The following is a 26644-nucleotide window of genomic DNA, read 5'->3' on the forward strand; positions in this document are numbered from 1 at the left end:
CATCTAAGATGTGGTGATACAGATCAATCTTGAAAATTTGGTGTACTGATCATATAACTAATGAGGACGTTTTCCGCAGAATCGGCGAAGAAACTAACATATGGAGAATACGGACAGGAAGAAAGGCTGAGAGGGCAGTCCTCGAGGGATCTGTGTAGGGAAAAGAGCTGTAGCGGGTGTCGGAGAACGGAATACATCCAATAAGTGAACGGGATCGTAGGGTCAAGGTGAAGACGTTAGCAGAGTAGAATAATTCATGAAGGGATGCATCAAATCAGCCAGAAGACTCATAACAAAAAAAGTCATTTTAACTGTTTGTGTGGGGATTTTCTGATTACAATAAAGATATAAAGAATAAGACAGTAAAATTTAAGCGTGTCTGTGGAACAAAAAAAAAAGAGGATTCAACAGGAAGACAACAAAAAAACGCAACTGTAATTCTATAAAACACTGGCTGTTTCATTGAAACTCTACAGGTTTGATGCTTTGCAGCAAAAAAGGAAGACATAACTCTAACAGTTACGTCAGAAATGAAATTTCTTAGGTCAGTTAAGAGCTGTAAACTAGAAGACAGATTAAGAAACGAGTTTAAAGAATTTGCAATAACAGAAAATGTCGACACGTACAGGACAATTCAACTGAAATCGACTACTGATTTTATGCAGCCCGCAACGGCTTAAAAAACCATATGCAAGATTTTCATATTCCTTCGCTCTCTACGCGCAAACTATTAGTTCTACAGAAAAATAAACGTGATTATTTTTGTACAAAATTAAATGTACTTATATAATGTAATTTTGTACTGCAATACGTTTTCGCTGGAGGCCACAGTTCTCGAGTTATTTAAGAAAAACGCATTTGAAAGTCAGTTTTGAATGTTTTTCTTTAACAATTCGGAAACTAAGATCTCTAGCTAAAACATATCCCAAATTTAGCAACATGAAATTTCCTGCAACAAAGGTCCCGTTGATTTTTACTGCAGGAGTAATAGTCTGTGCATACTAAATGGGAGAAAATGTAAAGCTTGTACGTGGTTTTTGAAGGCGTTACAGGTTGCTTAGCACCAGTAGGTAGGGGCAGCTGAATCATACTGTATAAGCAGAAACGGAAAAAAAATGTAAACAGAATGCAACATGTCAGATATACTAAAACGGCTTTGCAATATACTCTACTGGCCATTACAATAGCTACACCACGAAGAAGACGTGCTACAGACGCGAAATTTAACCGACAGGAAGAAGATGCTGTGATATGCAAATGATTAGCTTTTCAGAGCATTCACACAAGGTTCTCGCCGGTGGCGACACCTACAACGTGCTGACATGAAGAAAGTTTCCAACCGATTTCTCATACACAAACAGCAGTTGGCCGGCGTTGTCTGGTGAAACGTTGTTGTGATCCCTCGTGTAAGGAGGAGAAATGCGTACCATCACGTTTCACACTTTGATAAAGGTCAGATTGTAGCCAATCGCGATTGCCGTTTATCGTATAGCGATATTGCTGCTCGCGTTGGTCAAGATCCAATGACTGTTAGCAGGTCACGGAATCGGTGGGTCCAGGGGGGTAATATGGAACCCCGTGCTGGATCCTAACGGCCTCGTATCACTAGCAGTAGGGATGACAGGCATCTTATCCGCAGGACTGTAAAGGACCGTGCAGCCACGTCTCGATCCCTGAGTCAACAGATGGGGACGTTTGCAACATCCATCTGCACGAACAGTTCGAGAACGTTTGCAGCAGCATGGACTATCAGCTCGGAGACCATGTCTGCGGTTACACTTGACGCTGCATCACAGGCAGAAGCGCCTGAGATGGTGTACCCAAACGAAGAACCTGGATGCCCGAATGACAAAACGTCATTTTTTCGGATGAATCCAGGTTTTGTTTACAGCGTCATGACGGTCGCAACCGTGTATGGCGACATCGTGGTGAACGCACGTTGGAAGCGTGTATTCGTCTTCGCCATACTGGCGTATCACCCGGTGTGATGGTATGGAGTTCAAATTCAAATGGTTCTGAGCACTATGGGACTCAACTGCTGTTGTCATTAGTCCCCTAGAACTTAGAACTACTTAAACCTAACTAACCTAAGGACATCACACACATCCATGCCCGAGGCAGGATTCGAACCTGCGACCGTAGCAGTCGCACGGTTCCGGACTGCGCGCTTAGAACCGCGAGACCACCGCGGCCGGCGATGGTATGGAGTGCCATTGGTTACATGACTCGGTCACTTCTTGTTCTCACTGACGGCTCTTTGAACTGTGGACGTTACATTTCAGATGTGTTACGACCCGTGGCTCTACCCTTCTTTCGATCCCTGCGAAACCCTACATTTCAGCAGGATAATGAAAGACCGCATGTTGCAGGTCCTGTACGAGCCTTTCTGGATACAGAAAATGTTCGACTGCTGCCCTGGTCATCACATTATCCAGATCTCTCACCAAATGAAAACGTCTGGTCAATGGTGGCCAAGCAACTGGCTCGTCACAATACGCCAGCCTCTACTCTTGCTGAACTGTGGTATCGTGTTGAAGCTGCATGGGCAGCTTCAAGCTTTGTTTGACTCAATGCCCAGGCGTATCACGGCCGTTATTTCGGCCGGAGGTGGTTGCTCTGGGTACTGATTTCCCAGGCTCTACGCACCCAAATGGCGTGAAAATGTAATCAAATGTCAGTTCTAGTATAATATATTTGTCCAATGAATACCCGTTTATCATCTGCAGTTCTTCTCGGTGTAGCAATTTTAATGGCCAGTAGCGTATACTCAAACGGGTAAGTGATATAGCAGGCTGACTCTGAGTAGGAAGCTAGGACCAGAACAGGTTCATCGAACCTAATTCATGAATGCATATTATGATGAGGATGATAATGATGAAGGCCAATGGCATCATCCACGTGGTAAGATCCACCTAGGAGTCACCTCCCTCCCTCCCTCTTCTCCTTGCTTTTGTCACTTTGTTCTGCTTCTCGTGGTTCAGCAGTCTCTCTCCAATTTATTCTTATGTTTCTGATGTTAAATACTTGTTCTCCTCATCGTTTTGTAATTCTGTAACACCAGCGAAAGCTGGCCTCGGCTTCATGATATCCTTTTCTTTTCCTGTTTCAGAAAATATGTCTGTTATATTACATTTCAATCTTTTTCTTGTGAGTGTTGCTAATTACTAAACTTTTCTCCAGTAGCCAAACAAATATGGTAGCCCCCTGCCGATAGCAACATTTACGACGCCTCAAACGGGCCCTAACTGGATAGAAAATCAACCTAAACTGCCTGACGCCTCTTTACATTTATCTTACACACCAATTGGGGCAGGTTCCCGTCATTTACGTTGGCTGGGATTACGAGAGCTGTACCAGACGAATGTCTTTTCGGAAAGAAAGAGGTAGTAGTTGGTATTTCCTTAGCGCATTGAAGCATCGTTTTTCTTATCGCCGAGATTGTACCACGAGTCTGAAAACATATTTACGTTATTTATCTCGCGTTGTTGTGCGAGCACTTTGGAACACTAATACTGTTTGTACGATATAATCCGATGGTGCGACGAACGCGATACACAACATTTAAGACCCAGTTCCTCGGTGAGGTCTTAGAGATAATCTTAGAGATAATTCTGTTCCACCGCAGTAGGAAACAGGATCGTCTTATAAAGGAGACCGCAGAACGGTAGCAGTTATGCATCCGCCTCCAGCTGCAATGATGAAGAGTTTGGTGGTCGCCCTGCTGTTGGCTGTTTCAGGATCCGGTAAGAGAGATACGAGGCTAGCAATGAAACTACGGTGATCTTTCAAGTTAGAGGAAGATCGGGTACTGTGGGACACGAAAGGTTCTTCGAAACTCTTTTCTGAAAGTTGTATTGGACCGTCCATCACAGTAAACAGTATGATACGTTGCTTAACAGAATCAGAAAATTCTAAATCAAAGGAATATACATTCGTTGATGTGAAACATTCGTTGGTTTGAAAATGCCAACAACCTTGCCGCAGTGGGATCACCGTCCCCTCGGGGCTGATTAGCACTTGGATGGGCGTCAATCTGGTCTGCTGGGCGCTGTTGGCAAGCGGGGCGCACTCAACCCTTGTGAGGCAAATTGAGGAAGTCCTTGGTTGAGGAATAGCGGCTCCGGTCACGAAAACTGACAACAGCTGATAGAGCGGCGTGCTGACCTCACACCCCTCCATATCCACATCCAATGACGCCTATAGGCTGAGGTTGACTTTTTATCACCGACTGGTCCATTGCAGTTTCTTCGAGAATATTCTGAACGAAAATAAAACCTCAAACTCCACCTATTGTAAAAACGTTGATGGCGTCGTGAGGAATCCTTTCACTTAATTCTTGGCCTTTATAACATTTCTCTGTCTCCTTCGAAAGCTCTTGCTTCAAATATATAGATCGTTAAGAAGATCGGCGCGAAATTCTAATTGTAATAGCTAAACAGGGTAACAAAAATAATTCGTATATCCAAGTTTAGAATTTCGCAATAACATTAACAGTTCAGCTTTTAGTTCCAGAACTCATGTCAGTACCTTTCCTTTGGAAAACCACTTGACCTCTGCGTGCTAAATGTGATTTTCATGGAGCAAACACATGTCTTAACAAATGATTGTATATAGTTAAGTTCGTAAGGCTTTACGTTTAAAAGGGTTCACAACACTGATCGTCTTTCGAAGCACGTCATTTAAGTCAGAACGTAAAACCGTGGCCACCAGAGCTTGTCGCTGAAGGAAGCAGTTCTTCAATGAAACATCTGGCTTCACTGATTTTAATTTCGTAACGAAACCACTTTCATTGCCAGCATCATCAATACAAATAGCGACACATTTTCTCTAATCAATCTCTTAGCTGCGAGTGCTTTCTAAAAGCCCGTAGTGTTCGCAAGAAGTGCTTTGCAAAATACAAGGTCTTCTGTAACACTTTCATCTGCTTCTGAGAGCACAGATACCGTAAATTACGTACAGACTGAAACATCAATAGGTTATTCAAACTGCAGAGCAAAATGTGAGCTCTTGTTTAATTTTTCGACTAGTAGTTCTCGAATATCATCAGCCATATCGTTTATTCTGCGTTCAGTTGTAATCAGAAAGTGGAAAGATTTATAGCTTGTTTGTCTGCTGCTTACCCAACATAATTTCAACGATATCAAGGGCTGCTGGCAAAACAAGATTCGCGGCATCTGTGTACAGCTTCCCTGCGTTAGTGGTTCGGTAGCAAGATAGTAACGCTTTCTCGCTGACACTGGATATCTGAAATCAGATAAAATATCGTTAAATCAGAAAAAAATAAGTAATCAATAACGTAATTTTATTTTCCATCAATAAATAACACTACTCTTTGATTATGTGACATCGTTGAAGTTCGCAGCTGGTTAAGGGTTCACAGTTAAGGGTTTTCATTCCCTTTCGAAGAAAAGAACGGTTTATCAGCTTCCTTGGAATGTTTGGTTGTGAGGTAACAGTGAAGTGGGTCACTGTGGGTCTTCTGGGAATCTAGGAATACAGAATTTCGCTGTTGCCCCTGATCCATGATTCTCAGGTTATCGTGTGAGAACGCGAGCCGATTATCAAAGGATGGATGCTTTCTAAATATGTGCTAATTTGTGGACGGAACTTTTGCTGTCCCAAGCAAAATGACGTCAGGGATACTGGTCAGTTAATTTTGCGGGTCTATTGTTTCGCTCTTCTTAACAAGAGCAATCATCAACGAGTTTTACCAGTCGCTTCGGACATTGCACTGGTCTAGAGATTCGTGATGCAAAACAAGCTAAGTAAGAGGCCGAAGAGTGCTGTCTGTGAAACCAAATCGGCATTCCATCCGGACCTGGCGACTTCTGTGTGTTTGCAAGTCTTTCAGTCGCTTCTCAACGCCAGTGATGCCTGATTATAGGTCCTGCGTATGGAACTTTGTGCGATGGTCAAACGATGGTATATCTGTATAATCTTCGTGTGAGAAATGATTTTTTTTTGTACATAAAATGTCCTCTTGATCCCTTCTGTTGCCGCACCAGACTGGTCGACGAGTGTTGAATAGAAGCCGTCAACCTACATAGCTGTTTTACGTAGAACAAGAATTTTTGTCGTGCTCCTGGTCTTTCGTTAACAATTCCGAAATTTGTTATTAGACCATGGTGTGTTTTCCGTTCTTAATATACCTAGTCGGCACGTACTCCTCTAGAGCGTCATTTACAATCAATTTATACGTTGCTCATAGTTTGTCTCGTCCATCATATTGGAGGTAAATGATTTCCATCCGTTGTCTGTGTAGGATGCGCGCTTAACGTTGTGCACCGAAACACTAGTGCCTGCACCGAGCGAGGTGGCGGAGTGGTTAGCACACTGGACATGCGAGGACGACGGTTCAATCCCGCGTCCGGCCATCCTGATTTAGATTTTCCGTGATTTCCCTAAATCGCTCCAGGCAAATGCCGGGATGGTTCCTTTGAAAGGGCACGGCCGACTTCCTTCCCTAATCCGATGAGACCGATGACCTCGCTGTTTGGTCTCTTCCCCCAAACTACCCAACCCAACCATTTAGTGCCTGCGCTAGCATCGCACTTTGCCGTGAGTTCTGTCATAGATCGCAGCCTATCTTCCATTGGGAGAGGGGGCCAAGCCTCCGAAGTCCATGTATTCTGACGCGCCGTGGAGGACCAAAACCTCGCCGCCCAGCCGCGGCTTCAGCGTCCTTTAAACGCTTTCCATAGATATTCACTACAGCAGCACGCGAAGAGCCAAACTTCTCCGTTTCCGAGCTGCTCGTTCCAGGTAGCGGGTCACAGCGATCGGCGCTTTGTCAGTGTCGTTTGACAGCGATTTCCCCATTGACGGCTCGTATAGTCCATAGAATGATTTCCCATTCTTCTCTGCCTCGCTTACACACTTATCTTATCGCCTTAAGTGGTCATAGTGGCATCAATTGACATTCAGACTTGCAGTGGGTGATGGTCATGATGTTTGGCTCACCAGTGTATCCGAGAGGAAGGAAAATGGTGTTTGACTTACACGCTATCGCAATATTAAGAGAAAGGCTTTACCTACTGCTCGACGTTGCATCCCCTGCTGTGGATTGTTGAACCACGAATTCCTGTCGTGCAAGCCTCTTCATCTCAGAGTAACACTTACACACTGCGTCCGCAACTGTCTGCTGGATATATTCCAATCTCTGTGTTCTTCTACAGTTTTTAACTCTCTACAGCTCCCTCTAGGACTAAAGTTATTCTCTGGCGTCGTAACATCTTCGTTGTTTTATTTACACGTCTATGTCCGTATGACCAAATTGAGGAACAAATCTCAAAGGGCAGGTATGCTGAAGATTAGGTGGGTAGATCACATAACTAATGAGGAGGTATTGAATAGAATTGGGGAGAAGAGAACTTTGTGGCACAACTTGACTAGAAGAAGGTAGGACATGTTCTGAAGCATCAAGGGATCACCAGTTTAGTATTGGAGGGCAGCGTGGAGGATATAAATCGTAGAGGGAGACCAAGAGATGAATACACTAAGCAGATTCAGAAGGATGTAGGTTGCAGTAGGTACTGGGAGATGAAGTAGCTTGCACAGGATAGAGTAGCATGGAGAGCTGCATCAAACCAGTCTCCGGACTGAAGACCACAACAACAACAAACAGCTTTCTTCTGGCTGCGTTGATGCAGCCCACCATGAATTCCTCTCCTGTGCCATCCTCTTCATCTCAGAGTAGCACTTCCAACCTAAGACCTCAGTTATTTGCTGGCTGTACTTCAATCTCTGTCTTCCTCTACAGTAGTACCATGGAAGTTATTCCTTGATGTCTTAACAGATGTCCTACCATTCCGTCCCTTCTTTTGATTAGTTTTTTCCGTACATTCCTTTCCTCACCGATTCCACGGAGAAACTTCTTATTCCTTACCTTGTGAGTCTACCTAGCTTTCAACAATCTTCTGTACCACTACATCTTAAATGCTTCGAATTTTCTTCTTTTCTGTTTTTCCCACAGTCCATGTTTCACTATTATACAATGCTGTGCGCCGAATGTACATTCTCAAAAATTTCTTCATCAAATTAAGGCCTATGTTTGATACTGGTATCTCTTGGTCGGGAATGCCCTTTTCGCCAATGCTACTCTGCTTTTTATGCGATCCTTGCTCCGACCGTCGTGGGTTATTTTGCTGATCAGATAGCAGAATTCCTTAACTTCATCTACTTCGTGGTCACCAGTCCTTATGTTAAGCTTCTCGCTGTTCTCATTTCTGTTACTTCTCATTACTTTCATCTTTCTTCGATTTACTATTACTCCATATTCTGTACTCATTAGACTCTTCGTTCCATTCAGGGGACACTGTAATTCTTCTTCACTTTCACTTAGAATAGCAATGTTATCAGCGTATCTTATCGCCCATATCCTTTCGCCTTGAATTTTAATTCCATTCCTACATCTATGTCTACGTGATTACTCTGCTATTCACAATAAAGCGCCTGACAAAGGGTTCAATGAACCACCTTCAAGCTGTCTCTCTACCATTCAACTCTCGAATGGCGCGCGGGATAAACGAGCACTTAAATTTTTCTATGCGAGCCCTTTCTTTTATTTCCGTAAAAGCTGCTTCGATGTACAGATTAAACAGTAGGGGCGAAATATTACATCCCTGTCTTACTCCCCTGTTAAACACAGCACTTCGTTCTTCGTCTCCGATGCTTATTTTTCCCACTTGGCTCTTGTACGTATTGTACATTACCAGTAGCTTACCCCTATTTATCTGAGAATTTCAAATATCTTGCACCATTTTACACTGTCGAACGCTTTTTCAAGGCTTTAGTCTTGCTTCCAGTATCAACCGCAACGTCAGAGTTGCCTCTCCGGTGCCTTGACCTTTCTTAATGGCAAATCTGATCGTCATCTAATACATCTCCATTTTATTTTCCATTTTTCTTTCCATTATTCTTGTCAGCAACTTGGATGCAAGAGCTGTGCAGCTGACTGTGCAATAACTCACCCACTTGTCTGTTCTTGCAGTCCTCGGAATTGTTTGAATGGTATTTCGTGATATACAGGGTGTTACGAAAAGGTACGACCAAACTTTCAGGAAACATTCCTCACACACAAAGAAAGAAAATATGCTATGTGGACATGTGTCCGGAAACGCTTAGTTTCACTTTTAGAGCTCATTTTATTACTTCTCTTCAAATCACGTTAATCATGGAATGGAAACACACAGCAACAGAACGAACCAGCGTGGCTTCAAACACTTTGTTACAGGAAATGTTCAAAATGTCCTCCGTTAGCGAGGATACATCCATCCACCCAGTCGCATGGAATCCCTGATGCGCTGATGCAGCCCTGGAGAATGGCGTATTGTATCACAGCCGTCCACAATAGGAGCACGAAGAGTCTCTACATTTGGTACCGGGGTTGCGTAGACAAGAGCTTTCAAATGCCCCCATAAATGAAAGTCAAGAGGATTGAGGTCAGGAGAGCGTGGAGGCCATGGAATTGGTCCGCCTCTACCAATCCATCGGTCACCGAATCTGTTGTTGAGAAGCGTACGAACACGAGATGTGCAGGAGCTCCATCGTGCATGAACCACTGGTTGTGTCGTACTTGTAAAGTATCCCGTACGAAATCATGATCACGTGCTCCATTGAGCGTAGGTGGAAGAACATGGGGCCCAATCAAGACATCACCAACAATGCCTGCCCAAACGTTCACAGAAAATCTGTGTTGATGATGTGATTGCACAATTGCACAATTGTTGATTGTGAAAATTTACAATTTTATCACGTTGGAATGAAGCCTCATCCTTAAAGAGAACATTTGCACTGAAATGAGGATTGACACATTGTTGGATGAACCATTCGCAGAAGTGTACCCGTGGAGGCAAATCAGCTGCTGATAGTGCCTGCACACGCTGTACATGGTACGGAAACAACTGGTTCTCCCGTAGCACTCTCCATACAGTGACGTGGTCAACGTTACCTTGTACAGCAGCAACTTCTCTGACGCTAACATTAGGGTTATCGTCAACTGCACGAAGAATTGCCTCGTCCATTGCAGGTGTCCTCGTCGTTCTAGATCTTCCCCAGACGCGAGTCATAGGCTGGAATGTTCCGTGCTCCCTAAGACGCCGATCAATTGCTTCGAACGTCTTCCTGTCGGGACACCTACGTTCTGGAAGTCTGTCTCGATACAAAAGTACCGCGCCACGGCTATTGCCCCGTGCTAATCCATACATCAAATGGGCATCTGCCAACTCCGCATTTGTAAACATTCCACTGGCTGCAAAACCACATTCGTGATGAACACTAACATGTTGAAGCTACGTACTGATGTGCTTGATGCTAGTACTGTAGAGCAATGAGTCGCATGTCAACACAAGCATTAAAGTCAACACTACCTTCCTTCATTTGGGTCGACTGGCGGTGAATCGAGGAAGTACAGTACATACTTACGAAACTAAAATGAGCTCTAACATGAAAATTAAGCGTTTCCGTCACATGTCCACATAACCTTTTCTTTATTTGTGTGTGTGGAATGTTTCCTGAAAGTTTGGCCGTACCTTTTAGTAATATCCTGTATATTACAAACATTCCACACATGAACGTGAATGAGCGTTTTGTTGCCATCTCCCGAATGGTTTTCGAAATTCTGATGGAATGTTAAAAATTCCTTCTACCTTAGTCGATCATAAGTTCTCCAAAGCTCTTTTAAATTCTAATTCTGATGCTGGATCTCGAATCTCTTCTACATCGACTCGTGTTTCTTCTCCTGTCACGTCGTCAGACAAATCTTCCGCCTCATAGGGTCTTCAGCGTACTCCTTAGACCTATCTGCTCTCTCTCTCTCTCTCTCTCTCTCCCACTTTCACACACACACACACACACACACACACACACACACACGCACACACACACATCCATACACCTCTTCATTTGACAGTGGAATTACCAGTGCGCTATTAATGTTACCATCTTTGATTTTAATTTCACTGAAGGGTATTTACACTTTTCTTTATGCTAAGTCAGTGGTTCCGATAATCATTTCATTTTTGATTTCTCCACATTTTTCCAGCAGCCATTTCGCATTAGCTTCCCTGTCCTTCCTGTTTATTTCATTTCTAAGTGACTTTTTGTATTCCTGAATGCCCATGAACATTTTTTTTGCTTCCTTCTTCCATCGATCAACTGAAGTATTACTTGTGTTACCGATGATTTCTTCGCAGCTACCTTCTTTGTACCTATGTTTTTCTCTCCAACTTCTTTGATTTCCGGTTTTAGAGATGTCCATTCCTCGTCAACTAAGCTAATTATTATCGCAGTATCTATAGCCTCAGAGAACTTTATGCGCATCTCTTCATTTCTTAGTACTTATATATTCCATTTCTTTTCATTGATTCTTCCTGACTAGTCTACTAAACTTCAGGCTGCACTTCGTCACTACTAAATCGTGATGTGAGTCTATATCTGATTCTGGGTACGCCACAAAATCAAATATCTGATTTTGGAATCTCTGCCTAATCATGATGTAATCTAACTGAAATGTTCCCGTACCACCCGTACCATATTATCCTGTAGCCGTTTCTTCTACTCGCTTCCCCTGCAACTGCATTTCAATCCCGACGACTATTAGATTTTTATCTCTCTTTAGTTACTGAATTGCCCATTCAGCTTCCTCAGATACTTTATCTCTTCATTTTCGGTTTGCAAGTCGGCACATATAACTATTATTGTCGCCGTTGGTTTGCTGCCGATTCTGGTGAGAACAATCCTATCACTGTACTGTTCACAGTAACTACTATCTGCCCTACCTTACTGATCATAACGAATTCTGCTCCCGTTACACTATTTTCTGCTGTTGTTGATATTACCCTATACTCATCCGATCAGAAATCTTGTCTTCTTTCCAACTCACATCTCTGTCCTCTACTAATGTGGATTGAGTCTTAGCATTTACCTTTTCAGATTTTCTAGTTTCCCTACCACGTCCAAACTTCTGACATTCCACACCCCGACTTGTAGAACATTGTCCTTGAGTTGTTTATTCAATCTTTTTCTCATGGTCACCTCCGCCTTGGCAGTCCCCTCCCGGAGATCCGAATGGGGGACGTTCCCGAATCTTTTGCCGATGGAGAGGTCATCATTCCAATTTTTCGTTAGAGACTACGTGTCCTGTGGATACACAGTATTTGTCTTTAATGCAGTTGTTTCCATTGCCTTCTGCATCTTCGTGCCGTTGATCATTGCTCATTTTTCCGCCTTTAGGGGCATTTTTCCACCCCCAAGAACAAGAGGGTGGATACTGATAAGTGTTTGAGATTGTCAGGGGTTCATGGGACTGATAGGTGATACAGAGATAAAATGATATAGCGCAGAAACCATACACAGTTTTCATAATGTGTGGATTCCTGAAATCTTGTTTCTACTTGAAACTTTGACTTTTAGGGTAGTTGAGATTCAAATGTTCTCTTGCTGTTGCAGTGGCGCAGTATCCGCGGTACGAAGAGGTTGTGCGTAACCCCAAGGACCCCGACTTACTCTACGGCTCCAAGTCAGGACCTCACAACGAGACGTGGTATTTCAAGAATTCTGGATTCAACCTGACGTCCATCGTTATTCCGTCGCAAGTCAACGTCTGCAGTCCAGGTAGACACGGTTAAAACGGCTACTGATTTCAAAGTACCTTAAAGTATTCAGTCGTTATGAACGCGGCGATTAGGTGCCAGACTATACATCCAAGGGTGGGGGTTTGATACCTGGTAAGTCTTACGATTTTTGTCTCTCACTTATCGAGAGTGTTAAGAATAATAGCTTGAACGCCTCCGCATGCACTGTAGTTAGTTAAATCTGTCGTCGTAATTCCCAATGGAGCGAAACGTAGTATGTACCTAGATTAGTCCTTTAAAGCTGGTTCATGAAGGTTTGCAGGTAGGCTTTCATGGGGCAGATTGCAGCTAGTTCAGATTCTTTTGCAGTTCAGGTCTTTCAGCACTTATACGATGCTCTTTTGATTTATAAAACCTATGCCCATTCGTGTTGCTCTTCTTTGATACGTTCAGTATCCCCCGTTAGTTGTATTTGGCACGTATCTCACACATTTGAGTATTACTGTACAATGACTCTCACAAGTATTTCGTAAACAATCTCCTTCGTGGATTGATTGTACTTCTGTAGTTTTCTACTAATGAACCGAAGTCTGCCTCACGCTTTGCTTACAACCGATGCCTGTTATCATTCCATTTCATGTTCTTAAAGACTGTTACACTCAAGTACTTGTATGAGTTGAAATATTCCAGTTGCGGACTGGGTGTTGTTTCTCAGTTCTATGAAGTTATAAGTAGGCTGTTTAGGTTTTTATGTTGGTAACGCCACGTAGCGCTCTGTATGAAAGTCACTGACTGTGCTGTGTGCAGTCTTTGGCTGATCTGCATTGTTAGAAATTTTGTTATTTTAATGTTGGGCAGTTGGATGTGAACAGCGCGTAGCATTGTGCAGTTGGAGGTGAGCCGCCAGCAGTGGTGGATTTGGGGAGTGAGATGGTGGAGCTTTGAGAGCGGATGATCTGGACGTGTGTCCATCAGAGAGAGTAAAGTTGGTTTTTAAGACTGGATGTTATCAACTGATATACATATTATGACTTTTGAACACTATTAAGGTAAATACATTGTTTGTTCTCTATCAAAATCTTTCATTTGCTAACCATGCCTATCAGTAGTTAGTGCCTTCAGTAGTTAGAATCTTTTATTTAGCTTGCAGTATTGGCGCTCGCTGTATTGCAGTAGTTCGAGTAACGAAGATTTCTGTGATGTGAGTGATTCATGAAAGGTAAAGGTTATTGTTAGTCAGGGCCATTCTTTTGTAGGTAGTATTGAAAATCAGATTGCGTTGCGCTAAAAATATTGTGTGTCAGTTTAGTGTTGATCAGAATAAGTAAAGAGAGTAATGTCTGAGTACGTTCAGTTTTGCTCAGCAGTTTGAAAATCAATTAACGTAAGAGGTTTATCAGCACAGTAATTCATTAATTTTTCAAAGGGGACGTTTCAACGTCAACATTTTTCTGGTAATTGCGAGTTGTACCATCTGTCATAGTCCATATTAAAATGTAGTTTTTCTCTGAGTATGCCAGGCATAAGGTCTCAGGAAGGCAACGGCTTTCTACCTTGCCTAGTGAAGCACTATGGTATTCAAAAAAACCTCGAGTTCACGACTACTTTGCCTTTATTTGCTGATTTATTGGACCCAGAAGCAGCATTCACTGTTTACGTGTTACCTTCAAAATTCTAAATTTGCGTGATAACTCTCGCAACATCATATTCGGTTGACAAGCATTTACGATAATCTCTGTGATTCTCTTACTCTAAAATATACACTCTGCAACTCCCATTTATGTTCGGTGTAGGACTCGAACCACAACCTCCACTTAACGGAGCAGCTATGCTACCCGAGATCCCTGAGTCTGTTCCGAATTTATTTCGATTTACGTTGGTACGAAATACACTGATAAGCCAAAACATTATGACCACTGCCCTCCGCAACGTTGGATGCCATCTGGTGGCATTGCGGGCACAAAATAAAATAATGTGTGTGAAATCTTATGGGACTTAACTGTTAAGGTCATCAGTCCCTAAGCTTACACAATACTTAACCTAAATTATCCTAAGGACAAACACACACACCCATGCCGGAGGGAGGACTCGAACCTCTGCCGGGACCAGCCGCACAGTCCATGACGGCAGCGCCGCAGACCGCTCGGCTAATGCCACGCGGCTGCGGGCACGAGACGCGGCAACAGAACTATGTAAGTGAAGCAGACACGGACGGGGGGTCATCCTAGCGAGGATATGGGCTACAGATGGGAAAATGCATTGAGATAAGCGACTTTGACAGCGGTCAGATTATTATTACGTAGGGTCTGTGAACGAGTAGCTCGAAAAGGACGAAGGTGGTCTACTGTTCATGGGCAACTGTCGTGAGCATCTACGGAAAGAGGTAGAAGGACAGTGAAACTACCTTTAGGCGCTAAGTGGTTGGACGTCCGCGACTCTTCACAGAACGTGGTGTTCAGAGGCTTGCCTGCTCTGTAAAGTAGGATAGACGGTGATCTGTAGCATCTCTGCCGAAAGAACACAATGCTGGTGCACGCACAAGTGTTTCGGAACACACCGTTCATCGTACATTGTTAAACATAGAGCTCCGCAGCAGGCCACCTCTACATGTCCACATGTCGACTCAAGGACATAGCTAATTATGATTGCAGTAGGCACGGGACTATTGGGATTCGACCATCTTTGGAAACGTGTCAGCTCTTCGGGTGAATTAGATTCTTGCTCACTACGTCGATGGTCGTCTCCACAAACGCCGCCACGGAGGTGAACGCGTGCTCGGACCATTCAGTGTGCCATGGACGCAGGCATGCGACAGCAGTATTATGCTAAAGGAGACATTCTCCTGCGCTTGCATGGAACCTGTGGTAATAATCGAAGACATTCTGACAGCTGCGAACCTCCTGCACCCCTTCATGCGTGATGTCTTTCCCGATAGCGATGCCGGCCGCGGTGGCCGAGCGGTTCTAGGAGCTTCAGTCCGGAACCTCGCGACTGCTATGGTCGCAGGTTCGAATCCTGCCTCGGGGCCGGCCGGTGTGGCCAAGCGGTTCTAGGCGCTGCAGTCTGGAACCACGAGACCGCTACGATCGCAGGTACGAATCCTGCATGGATACGTGTGATGTCCTTAGGTTAGTTAGGTTTAAGTAGTTCTAAGTTCTAGGGCACTGATGACCTCAGATGTTAAGTCCCATAGAGCTCAGAGTCATTTGTACTGGCGGCGATGTCATCTTTCAGCAGTGTAACTGTCGGTGTCTCGGAACCAGAACCGTACCACAGTGATTTGAGGAGCATTATGGAGGACTTGTGTTGATGTCTCCATGACCAAATTCGCCTGATGTAAATCCTGTGGGACCCATCTGGGTGGCTATGAAGCGCCATCACCGCGTACGTAAATCAGCGGCCCGTTATTTACTTGAATTAGATCACTTGTGCGCAGGTGTCTTATGCCACATACCTCCACAAACGTACCAACAAACTGTTGGATCCTTGATATGCAGAATCAATGATGTGTTTCATTCCAAAGACGGACAAACAAGCTATTGAGCAGGTGGTCATAATGTTATGGCTCATCAGTGTAAAGAAAGTGTATTAGATTTTTGACTGCTACATTCATTTCTCTTTCTAATTACGGAAGTCCTAAACATATATGTTGTATCTGTTCACCAAGTCGACTTCCAATATTCTAACCACTATCCTGCAACAATAATTCCAAAATGAACCGTTCACTGAGTAAAAAACTTACAACGTTAACTTTTTATGCTAAACCTATACCACCGCTAATTATTCCTTCATGTGGAACCACAGTCACATAAAATTTACGCAAAGATATAACCGCCTTTTGACTATACGATAATTCTTTAATACAGGATCTAGGGCGTCTAATGTAGCATATCATACAGTCAAAATGCGATTGTATCTTTTCGTGAACTTTACTACTACGACAAAATCCAACAATAGTGACAGCTATAACTAATTCTGAGCGATTGTATGCGTGATATCTGGAAAATCTGGTCTGTTTGACCATGTCATGATTCATACGCTGAGTTAGCTCGATTGCAAAAAAAGGAGTTACGTGATTACGATATAGCCGTCGGCACACGGACCATGCTGTCGAACGTCAACGCTGCGCGTGCCAAGTTCAACGTGCTGGTGACCGCTCAGGAACCACGCAACTTGTGCATACGGACCATGCTGTCGAACGTCAACGCTGCGCGTGCCAAGTTCAACGTGCTGGTGACCGCTCAGGAACCACGCAACTTGTGCATACGATACGTGTGGCCAATATGGTGTGCGCGATTCGCATTGGACACCGACGGCACTAGTCTGCTGTATCTGGCTCGCATATCAAACTGTTTATTAAATGGATTGGCGTAAAATTCCTTCTTTAGCCCTATTAAAACACACATTTGCCCCATTGCTCGCGTGCTAGTTATGTTGCTCTGTTTGTAGTACAAGTAAATAAAAACTTCAATATCCGTGGACATGTTGTAAGACAAAAAGAAAACTACACTGTCCAGTCAATAAGGACCTTGGCGTATAACAGTTCCATTACAGATGGTGCGATGGAAATTCATACTTGATCGCTGTTCCTATTCAGCAGCAAAATCTTTACAACATGTAAAATAAGAAATTTGACGCCAGAATAAGCAGAATATCTTACTGCAAGTAGTGCAAGCTGTCTTATAGATTAAGCCAATCGAAGAAACTCACTCCTCAGAAGCAGTGCACTTATATTTACATAACAGAGGCAGGCACCCATTTATGAACTAATTATGTTTCTGCACGCATGTTGACCGTTAAGTGAAAGCCATCGGTTACTGCATTGTTCGTGGTCTCGGCACACTCTTGATACTGAAGATCTCGGAATACTGAATTCCCTAACGATTTCCGAAATGGAATGTCCCACGCGTCTAGCTCCAACTACCATTCCGCTTTCAAAGTCTGTAAATTCGCAACGTGCGGCTAAAACCAAGTCGGAAACTTTTCACATTAATCATCTGAATACAAACGATAGCTCCGGGCCGGCCGCTGTGGTCGTGCGATTCTATCGCTGCAGTCCGGAACCGCGGGACTGCTACGGTCGCAGGTTCGAATCCTGCCTCGGGCATGGATGTGTATGATGTCCTTAGGCTAGTTAGGTTTAAGTAGTTCAAAGTTCTAGGGGACTGATGACCTAAGATGTTAAGTCCCATAGTGCTCAGAGCCATTTGAACCATTTTTGATAGCTCCGGCAAAGCACAGTCCTTCTCTTTCCCGTGTACACCATACTGACCCCATCAGTATATGGGCACATCGCCGTCCCATGGCTTTTGTCACGTCGGTGTATGGGTCTTCGTTCCTCATTGGTGCAGAGGAGACGACGACCGAAATCAGTTGTCTCCGATAAAATATACTAATACTAATGCAGCTGTGCATAATATAACGCAGTTATTACCATTCATGTTAACATGTGTCCAAAAGTATGGTGGAGTGCAGTACATAACAAGGTAACTGATAAACTGATTTTATCAATAACGAACTCACATATTTACGTCGTAGACAGACAATCTGAAGAATATTGCTAATACAGTACTGGCCATTAAAATTGTTACACCAAGAAGAAATGCAGATGATAAACTGGTATTCCTTGGGCAAATATATTATACTAGAACTGACATGTGATTACATTTTCACGCAATTTGGGTACATAGATCCTGAGAAATCAGTACCCAGAACAACCACCTCTCGCCGTAATAACGGCCTTGATACGCCTGCCCATGCTGCTTCAACACGATACCACAGTTCATCAAGAGCAGTGACTGGCATATTGTGACGAGCCAGTTGCTTGGCCACCATTGATCAGACGTTTTCAATTGAGGAGAGATCTATAGAATGTGCTGGCCAGGGCAGCAGTCGAACATTTTCTGTATCTAGTAAGGCCCGTACAGGACCTGCAACATGCGGTCCTGCATTATCCTGCTGAAATGTAGGGTTTCGCAGGGATCGAATGAAGGGTAGAGCCACGGGTCGTAACACATCTGAAATGTAACGTCCACTGTTCATTGTGCCGCCAATGCGAAGAAGAGGTGACCGAGACGTGTAACCAATGGCATGCCATACCATCACGCTGGGTGATACGCCAGTATGGCTATAACGAATACACGCTTCCAATTTGCGTTCCCCGCTATGTCGCCAAACACGGATGCGACCATCGTGATGCTGTAAAGAGAACCTGGATTCATCCGAAAAAATGACGTTTTGCCATTCGTGCACCCAGGTTCGTCGTTGAGTGCACCATTGCAAGCGCTCCTGTCTGTGATGCAGCGTCAAGGGTAACCGCAGACATGGTCTCCGAGCTGATAGTCCATGCTGCTGCAAATGTTCTCGAACTGTTCGTGCAGATGGATGTTGCAAACGTCCCCATCTGTTGACTCAGGGATCGAGACGTGGCTGCACGGTCCTTTACAGTCCTGCGGATAAGATGCCTGTCATCCCTACTGCTAGTGATACGAGGCCGTTAGGATCCAGCACGGCGTTCCATATTACCCTCCTTAACCCACCGATTCCGTGATCTGCTAACAGTCATTGGATCTCGACCAACCCGAGAGGCAATATCGCTACACGATAAACGGCAATCGCGATTGGCTACAATCCGACCTTTATCAAAGTCGGAAACGTGATGCATTTCTCCTCCTTACACGAGACATCACAACAACGTTTCACCAGGCAACGCCGGTCAAGTGCTGTTTGTGAATGAGAAATCGGTTGGTAACTTTCCTCAATTCAGCACTTTGTAGGTGTCGCCACCGGCGCCCAGCTTGTGTGAGTGCTCTGAAAAGCTAATCATTTGCATATCACAGCATCTTCTTCCTGTCGGTTAAATTTCGCGTCTGTAGTACGTCATCTTCGTAGTATAGCAATTTTAATGACCAGTAGTGTATATGCTACTGAGTAATAGTCGCTGCAATTTGTCTTGTTAGAACAGATATCGTTCAGATTTCTAGATTTGTATTTTGTAAGATCGCTGATGACCAAGCTCTTCACCCTTTAGATCATCATCAATAAAGACGTTAAAGGGGAACTCTTCTCTCAACTCCTGTCTTTTGATTCCATGTGGGGATTTTATCCCCACGTTATCACGATATGTAAATAAATGAAATCGCTTAAAACTGATCCTGATACAAAATACCTTTGGCTCACAGATTTCTTTGTTGTTTCTCTTTACAGGCACATCGACCAATGTAACGTACGAGGAAGCGGTTGATCTTTTCCTGTACGAGACGAAACTCGACAGCACTACGTCCAGGGTGCAGACGTACTTGAAAGCGTCCGGTTCCTTCAGTGGCATTGTCAGCTACGGGCAGGAGCTGGACATCCCGCTGTGGAATGCAACGATCAACGGCGCACCGCTTATCCACTCTTACATCTCCGACGTCCACGGTCACAAGTACACTCTCAAAATCGTGTTCAAGACGTCCGGCATTTACCCGTGGTACACAACAAGGATCCTCTCCACCTTTTCCCCCATCCATACATTGACGAACGGAGTTGGAATTGCTATCGGACTGTCGTACATTATTCCTTAAGAGGTTGTGCCACATCATCCCACCAGCCGGCCGCGGTGGCTAGGCGGTTCTAGGCGCTCCAGTCCGGAACCGTGCTGCTGCAGGTTCGAATCCTGCCTCGGGCATGGATGTGGGTGATGTCCTTAGGTTTAAGCAGTTCTAAGTCTAGGGGACTGATGACCTCAGATGTTGAGTCCCATAGTGCTCAGAGCCATTCAGCCCACCGCCGTTGTTTGAAAGGAGACTCTTCCCTCGTGCTGGCTTGAAGACTTCGTATTTCGTGCTGTTGCTGTGGTTCATGCTTCAGACAATATGGCAGCTGACTCGCTGCTCAAAGAAAACGGCCGTAAAACGTTTGCTGTCTAGGTTTGCATCTCAGCTAAAATTTATCAGAAATATTTGCTAATACAATGACACTAAGATGAGGACACAAAAAAGCAAACATTGTTCGACCGTTTTCTCTGAGCAGCGAGTCAGCTGACCGTATTGTTTCAAGTAGGAAACTCAAAGTGAACTTCATTTGGAATATGAAGTTATGTTGTTAGATTTCATCGCTAGTTATATTACGTATTGCACTAAAAACTTGTTTCGAAAAATTCTAATTTTATGGTAGAAGAGTCAATCAACAGGAAGGTGCTTCGAAGTGAAGAATAAGCACACAACCAGTTACAACAAAGGTGTTTGCTGAATATGATAGTACGTACACTTCACTATACTTCTACAATGGATCCTAAACATCAACAAACTGCCCGTGAAAGCTGCAGTCGTTGCTGAGATATTTGCGTGGGTTGGAGCCATATTCATTACACCGTCGTAACAAAAATTTGCCTCTTTTAAGTACAAGCGGAGTGTGACAACTATTTATTTACAACGGCTTTAGACTCACGACAAACCTGCCATCTAATTAAATCTATAGTGAATGGTAAAATAATACGAAATTTCATATAATAAATACGACTGAAGCGAATAATCTGCAATTGCTACTTCGCAACATGTTGAGGTAAACTGTGATACGCATTCATCAGGAAGGATTTAGACGATACTTACAGATGAGGTGCTGAACGGGTGTCTCTTTATGTTTCTACAAATGCTAGATAGCCGTAAACAAGTGAAAATTCGATAGTATACCGACTTTGGAATGATCTATATGGCAATATCAGATAAATTAATTACAGCTGCAGCTTAAAAAGACAGCTAATGACCTAACCATTACAACCAAGTACCCTCCTTTTTCAAAGTTCCTAGCTGGGGCAGCCTACCTGAACTTCCTGTTCTTAGAGCTCATTACGTCCTGCTGTTCAGTTTTGTATTCTTACTGATGATTGCTGTTGTACATTCTCTTCTAACCACTAGTATTATTACTTTTTTTTACTGTTGGTAGTAGTATTGGTATATATTATTAATTTCAAGACTGTACAGATAACTCAAAATGGCCTTAGATACACGCAGAACCATCCTTCCACCTCTGTGATTACCGTTATTATTAATAATATTATTATTTATAACATTTTAATTATTATTATCATTGAACTATCATAAAATGTACTATATGTGAAATCCTAGTCTGATAAATAGAAAAATTTTATGAGATTAGCGTTTCGATACCGTTACATTCCTTAAATGCATGAAACTAAATGAAATTGAAGGGACACATGAAATCAGGGAAGAGCTGTGAAAGATATTGAAGGTGTGTATTGCGATTCTGGCACCTATACACATACCAGTTCTAGAATAGGCTGCTGTTCCAGTGTTTGAGATACTTATGAGATATGGCATATAAGACACTGCATATCATGATTAAAACAATGAACTTGAAAGAGAAGACATGTCATTTCGAAAATCTTGTACACATTTTCTCTGCGTTATTCACAACAGCTATTTGTTGTGTAATAGGGGAGCAGTGCCTTGCTTTATCTTTGATCTCTGAATAGAGCTAACATAATAACAAGGTTGTTTCTTCACTGTTTTCAGACGTAATGGAGTTTCATTACGCTCTACATTGTTTCTTCTATTTGGACGAAGGTGCCTTCTATCACTAATACGTGTCATCTCCGATTCTTCAAATGTGTTTACTGCGGTCGTCCTCAGACACTGCCACAACAATCATCACCGATGATTTTCCCGATATATGTGAAAAACATATGCAATACCTGCACAAACAACACGTAAACTCAGTGGTAAGTATTACAACTCCTAAATAAGATCAGAACCAATAACGATATCTAGGCGTTTCTGAGAAACTAAACTACTCTTGGAAAGATATTTCCTCTTCTATTTCTGCTATTTTATAATCTGATGTTCATTTGAATATTACATTTCATGCATCAACGGCATATCTAAATTTGACTGGAAATGTTCCTCTTTCCTTTGTTTACTAAACAGCAGTCAGTCTCCATGTCTAACGTTAGCACTATGTTTGCGCTTGTCACATTAATTGTTATTATTCGTTCGAACTGTATGGGCACCTGTCTTGCATACCCTTTAGATTTGCCCTAAAATGTTAATTTCGCTGAACCTTTGACCAGCACATCGCTCGACATGTTGTCAGTAAACAAAATCGTCGGCCTTCCCATTTTGGAGCAATGGATAACCACTGATCTACACTCAATAGTGTTCAAGTAATTCATTTAGTTTTGCAAATTTCTTAATACAGTCCTTGGGAGTTTTCCTTACTGCTTGCCGTATCCTAGCTTGAAACGTTTCATGATCTTGGACATTAAAACAGATTTTTGCCTTCCAGTCCTTATCCTACTTTGCAAGGAGAATAGCTTGGTAAAGACTTCTTCTCAAAGACTTCGATCCTAGCGAGCCTCTGTCGCTCAACATTCACGTTTGAGAAGCGACAATCGGAGAAATTTAAACAACAATGGTTATCTGATAAGGGCGACAGATTTAAATGCAAAGGTCGGTAACAACACATGGCAAATGTTATTGGTTCTGAAAGGGAAATAAATGTGTCATTAATCATAATGAATATAAACAGAAGTGATTCTTATTAAATAATGAGTTAAGGCTAACGAACATTTTCTTCAGGCATAAAAAGATCCACAGATACACCTGGGCAGCTATAGGTTCTGCCAAAACTGTATGCTACGTGATATAAAATAAGAAGACTTGATTTCTGATGCAAGACACAGAAGTATTCAGAGATCCAGATGTTCTTTAGACCATGTCTCTTTAGTCTGAAGAATAAAACTGCTTAAATTATGGAATACAACTTCTAAACAGAAACAAAATAATGATAATACAACAAGGAAAGTGCATCCGAATCGAGAAGAGAGCATCCAATTATTATATATTAGTTAAAATTGAGAAGTACATAAGTTTAAATTTAAAAGTGGATAATATCAAACAGGAACGGAATAATATAAATGAAGCACTAATTAATGCAGCAAAGAAAGAAAAGTGTTTCCAAAAGTGATCTGAGACTAAATTATAAAAGAATATCAGCTCTAGCAGAAACGAAAGTCAGTTAAGCTAAAAACAATAGTTGGGAAAATGTATGTTACAGATATCGAACATTATGTAACGGGAAGACAAAAGAAAGCGTACAAAATAATGAAACATTTAAACAAAGATAAGGACAATCTATAAATAAACACAATATCTGAAACTAGTTGGTAACAATACTGTAGGAGTCTGGACAAAAGTTCAAGACAGTCAGAGGTTTCTGGTTGAAGCAGAGAGGAACTATAGGATGCATTAAATTGTAGGAGGAATGGGAAGCCACCAGGATATGCTAAAATCAATTTGGAACTGATGAAATATGCACCAAATATTTGAAAAATATTGATACCCAGTTTTTTCGTAAGAAGTACTTTATGCTAATTGCATAATGTAGTTCTTTAAATGAAATAAACGTATTATCAGACTATTATTAATAAACATCGTCACTGGAGTTCGCTACAATGCACAGTGTTAATATATCACTGACTAGGATTGAACTCCCGAGGCTCCTCCGGTAAAGTAAACTACGTCTTTCGACAAGCAATTAATTATTAGCATGACATGTTTACAATACTCAATTTTATCAGTGACTGAAAAAGTGGTTATATACCCGAATAGTGGAATATGGGCCAGATTTACCAGAAAGGAAATAGTTAAGAACGTTAGAACTAAAGCGTTATTGGCCTGCGAAATACATGTTAGAAATCGTATGCTAATTTTAACAAAACGCTGTCATCAGATGCTTATCTTTATTATCACTAAGGAACATCATTCGCTCACCATATATTCACTATGACTCAATTGGAAATTGAAATGCCTCTTGACAGAGCGTAGGAAACGATGCGGGAGGCCCGCACCGCCGTACCGGGCAAGGTCCTACTGGACGTGGTTTGCCGTTGCCTTCCTCCGACCGTAACGGGGATGAATGATGATGACGAAGAAAAAAGGTGAAAATCCCTGACCCCGCTGGGAATGAAGCCCGGAAAAAAAAAGTTCATATGGCTCTGACCACTATGCGACTCAACTGCTGTGGTCATCAGTCCCCTAGAACTTAGAACTACTTAAACCTAACTAACCTAAGGACATCACACACATCCATGCCCGAGGCAGGATTCGAACCTGCGTAGCCGACACACGGTTCCGGACTGCGAGCCTAGAACCGCGAGAGCGAGAACGCTACCGCGAGACCACGAGAGGCGGACAGGCTTCATTAAATAGAAAAAAATCATAAATTCAATTTACATACTTTTCTTGCCTTCACTAAATCCAAAAATGTTTGATGGACTAAATCGAAACTCACTGTGTGGCATTTTAAGGAGCAGGGGATTCCAACTCATCTTGTAAGAACAGGAAAGGTTCTATATACAAATAACAAAATAAAATATCCGGCAGCAGGCATAATATAGCTGAAATATACCAAGTGGACAGATAATGATGATCTCTTTGACCCACTCATTTTAGTATGTATATTGACGATGTAACCAAAAATTGGGAACAGATCACAAAATTCTTTAAAATTTGCTGTGTGGATACGAGTATACTGCCTTCTGCTGTCCACTATGCAACTAACAGTCAGAATAAAAATTACCTACAAAGAATTACTTTTAATTTAAGTTAAATAACAGGGGAATACAAACTGAACATTTTCTCCGCGAAGAAAATTCAGTGGCATTTTTGAGCCCTCAGTCAATGTGAGTTAAGATCCCTCCGCCATGCGCCATACGGTGGCTTGCGCAGTATGTAGATAAATGCAGAAGAAGGAGATCGATTTTGGCAAGCGGATCATAGAACAAGTTAATACATCTAAATATTTAGAGTACAGTATTGCGTACGGGGCAAATAATGAAACGCAAAATAAGTTAGACCTATTCTGTGGAGGTACTCGCAGAACCTGAGAAAGAAAGACCACAGAGACCCTCTATCGAGTTTTTACAAGGATACGTCTATACATGCACTGCTCTATAGATGCATGAGTCGTGGACCTTGCCGTTGGTGGCGAGGCTTGCGTGTCTCAGCGATACAGACAGCCATACCGTACATGCAACCGCAACGGAGGGGTATCTGTTGAGTGGTCAAACAAAAGTGTGGTTCCTGGAGAGGGGCAGCAGCCTTTCCAATAGTTGCAGGGGCAACAGTGTGGATGATTGACTGATATAGCCTCGTAACATCAACCAAAACAGCCTTGCTGTGCTGGTACTGCGAACGGCTGAAAGCAAGGGGAAACTACAGCCGTAATTCTTCCCGAGGGCATGCAGCAACGAGGATAGCATCCTCTTGGAGAAAATGTTACGGATCTCCGGGCGGGGCTACAAAGGAGGACGTCTTTATCAGGAGAAACAAATTTAAAAAGGGAAATCGATAGGTTAAAGTTAGTCATTGTGTAAATTAGTGAAGTTCGGTGGCAGGAGGGACAGGGCTTCTGGTCAGGTAAATACAGGTTTATAAATACTAAATCAAATGAGTGTAATGCACAAGTAAGTTTAATAATGAGTAAAAAAAATAGAAATGTGGATAAGGTACTATGAACAGCATTGTGAACACATTATTGTAGATAAGATAGAAACGAAGCCTACACCCACCACAGACGTACAAATTTATATGTCTACTAGCTCCGCAGATGAGGAGGAGATAGAGGAAATGTATAATGAGATAAAACAATTTATTCAGATAGTTAAAGGAGTCGAAAATTTAATACTCATGGGTGACTGAATTTCGATAGTACGAAAAGGAAGAGAAGGAAAAGTGGTAGGTGGATATGGGCTGGAGGAAAGGAAAGAAAAAAGAATCCACCTGGCAGAATTTGCACTGAAATTTAATCATAGCTAACACTTGGTTTAAGATTCATAAAAGAACGTTGAATACGTGAAAGACATCTGGAGACACGAGAAGGTTTCAGATTGATTATAAAATTGTTTGGAGAGATTTAGGAATCAGATTTTAAATTCTACGACATTTGCAGTTGCAGATGGGGACTGTGACCACAATTTATGGTTATGAATTGCAGATTAAAACTGAAGAACTTGCAAAAAGGCTGGAATTTAAGTAGATGGGACCTGGATAAACTGAAAGAACCAGAGGTTG

General features: G+C 42.6%; 1 protein-coding gene across 1 annotated transcript; it reads left to right on the forward strand.

The window, feature by feature from the left end:
* The first annotated feature begins 3692 nt into the window (after nt 1–3692).
* LOC126336585 (uncharacterized) lies at nt 3693–24549 on the forward strand. Its single transcript, XM_050000443.1, has 3 exons — nt 3693–3743; nt 12448–12612; nt 19779–24549. Exons 1-3 carry the CDS (start codon nt 3695–3697, stop codon nt 20135–20137), a joined length of 573 nt encoding a protein of 190 aa, XP_049856400.1. The 5' UTR covers nt 3693–3694; the 3' UTR covers nt 20138–24549.
* Nucleotides 24550–26644: the final 2095 nt, after the last annotated feature.

This window comes from Schistocerca gregaria, chromosome 2 (genome assembly GCF_023897955.1).
Source record: "Schistocerca gregaria isolate iqSchGreg1 chromosome 2, iqSchGreg1.2, whole genome shotgun sequence".
In the NCBI taxonomy this organism is placed as follows: Eukaryota; Metazoa; Arthropoda; class Insecta; order Orthoptera; family Acrididae; genus Schistocerca; species Schistocerca gregaria.

Coding starts and splice junctions, on each gene's coding strand:
- LOC126336585 (XM_050000443.1), top strand. CDS start 3,695: ATGATGAAGAGTTTGGTGGTCGCCCTGCTGTTGGCTGTTTCAGGATCC. Junction 3,744..12,447: donor GTTGGCTGTTTCAGGATCCG/GTAAGAGAGATA, acceptor TTGCTGTTGCAG/TGGCGCAGTATCCGCGGTAC. Junction 12,613..19,778: donor AGTCAACGTCTGCAGTCCAG/GTAGACACGGTT, acceptor TTCTCTTTACAG/GCACATCGACCAATGTAACG.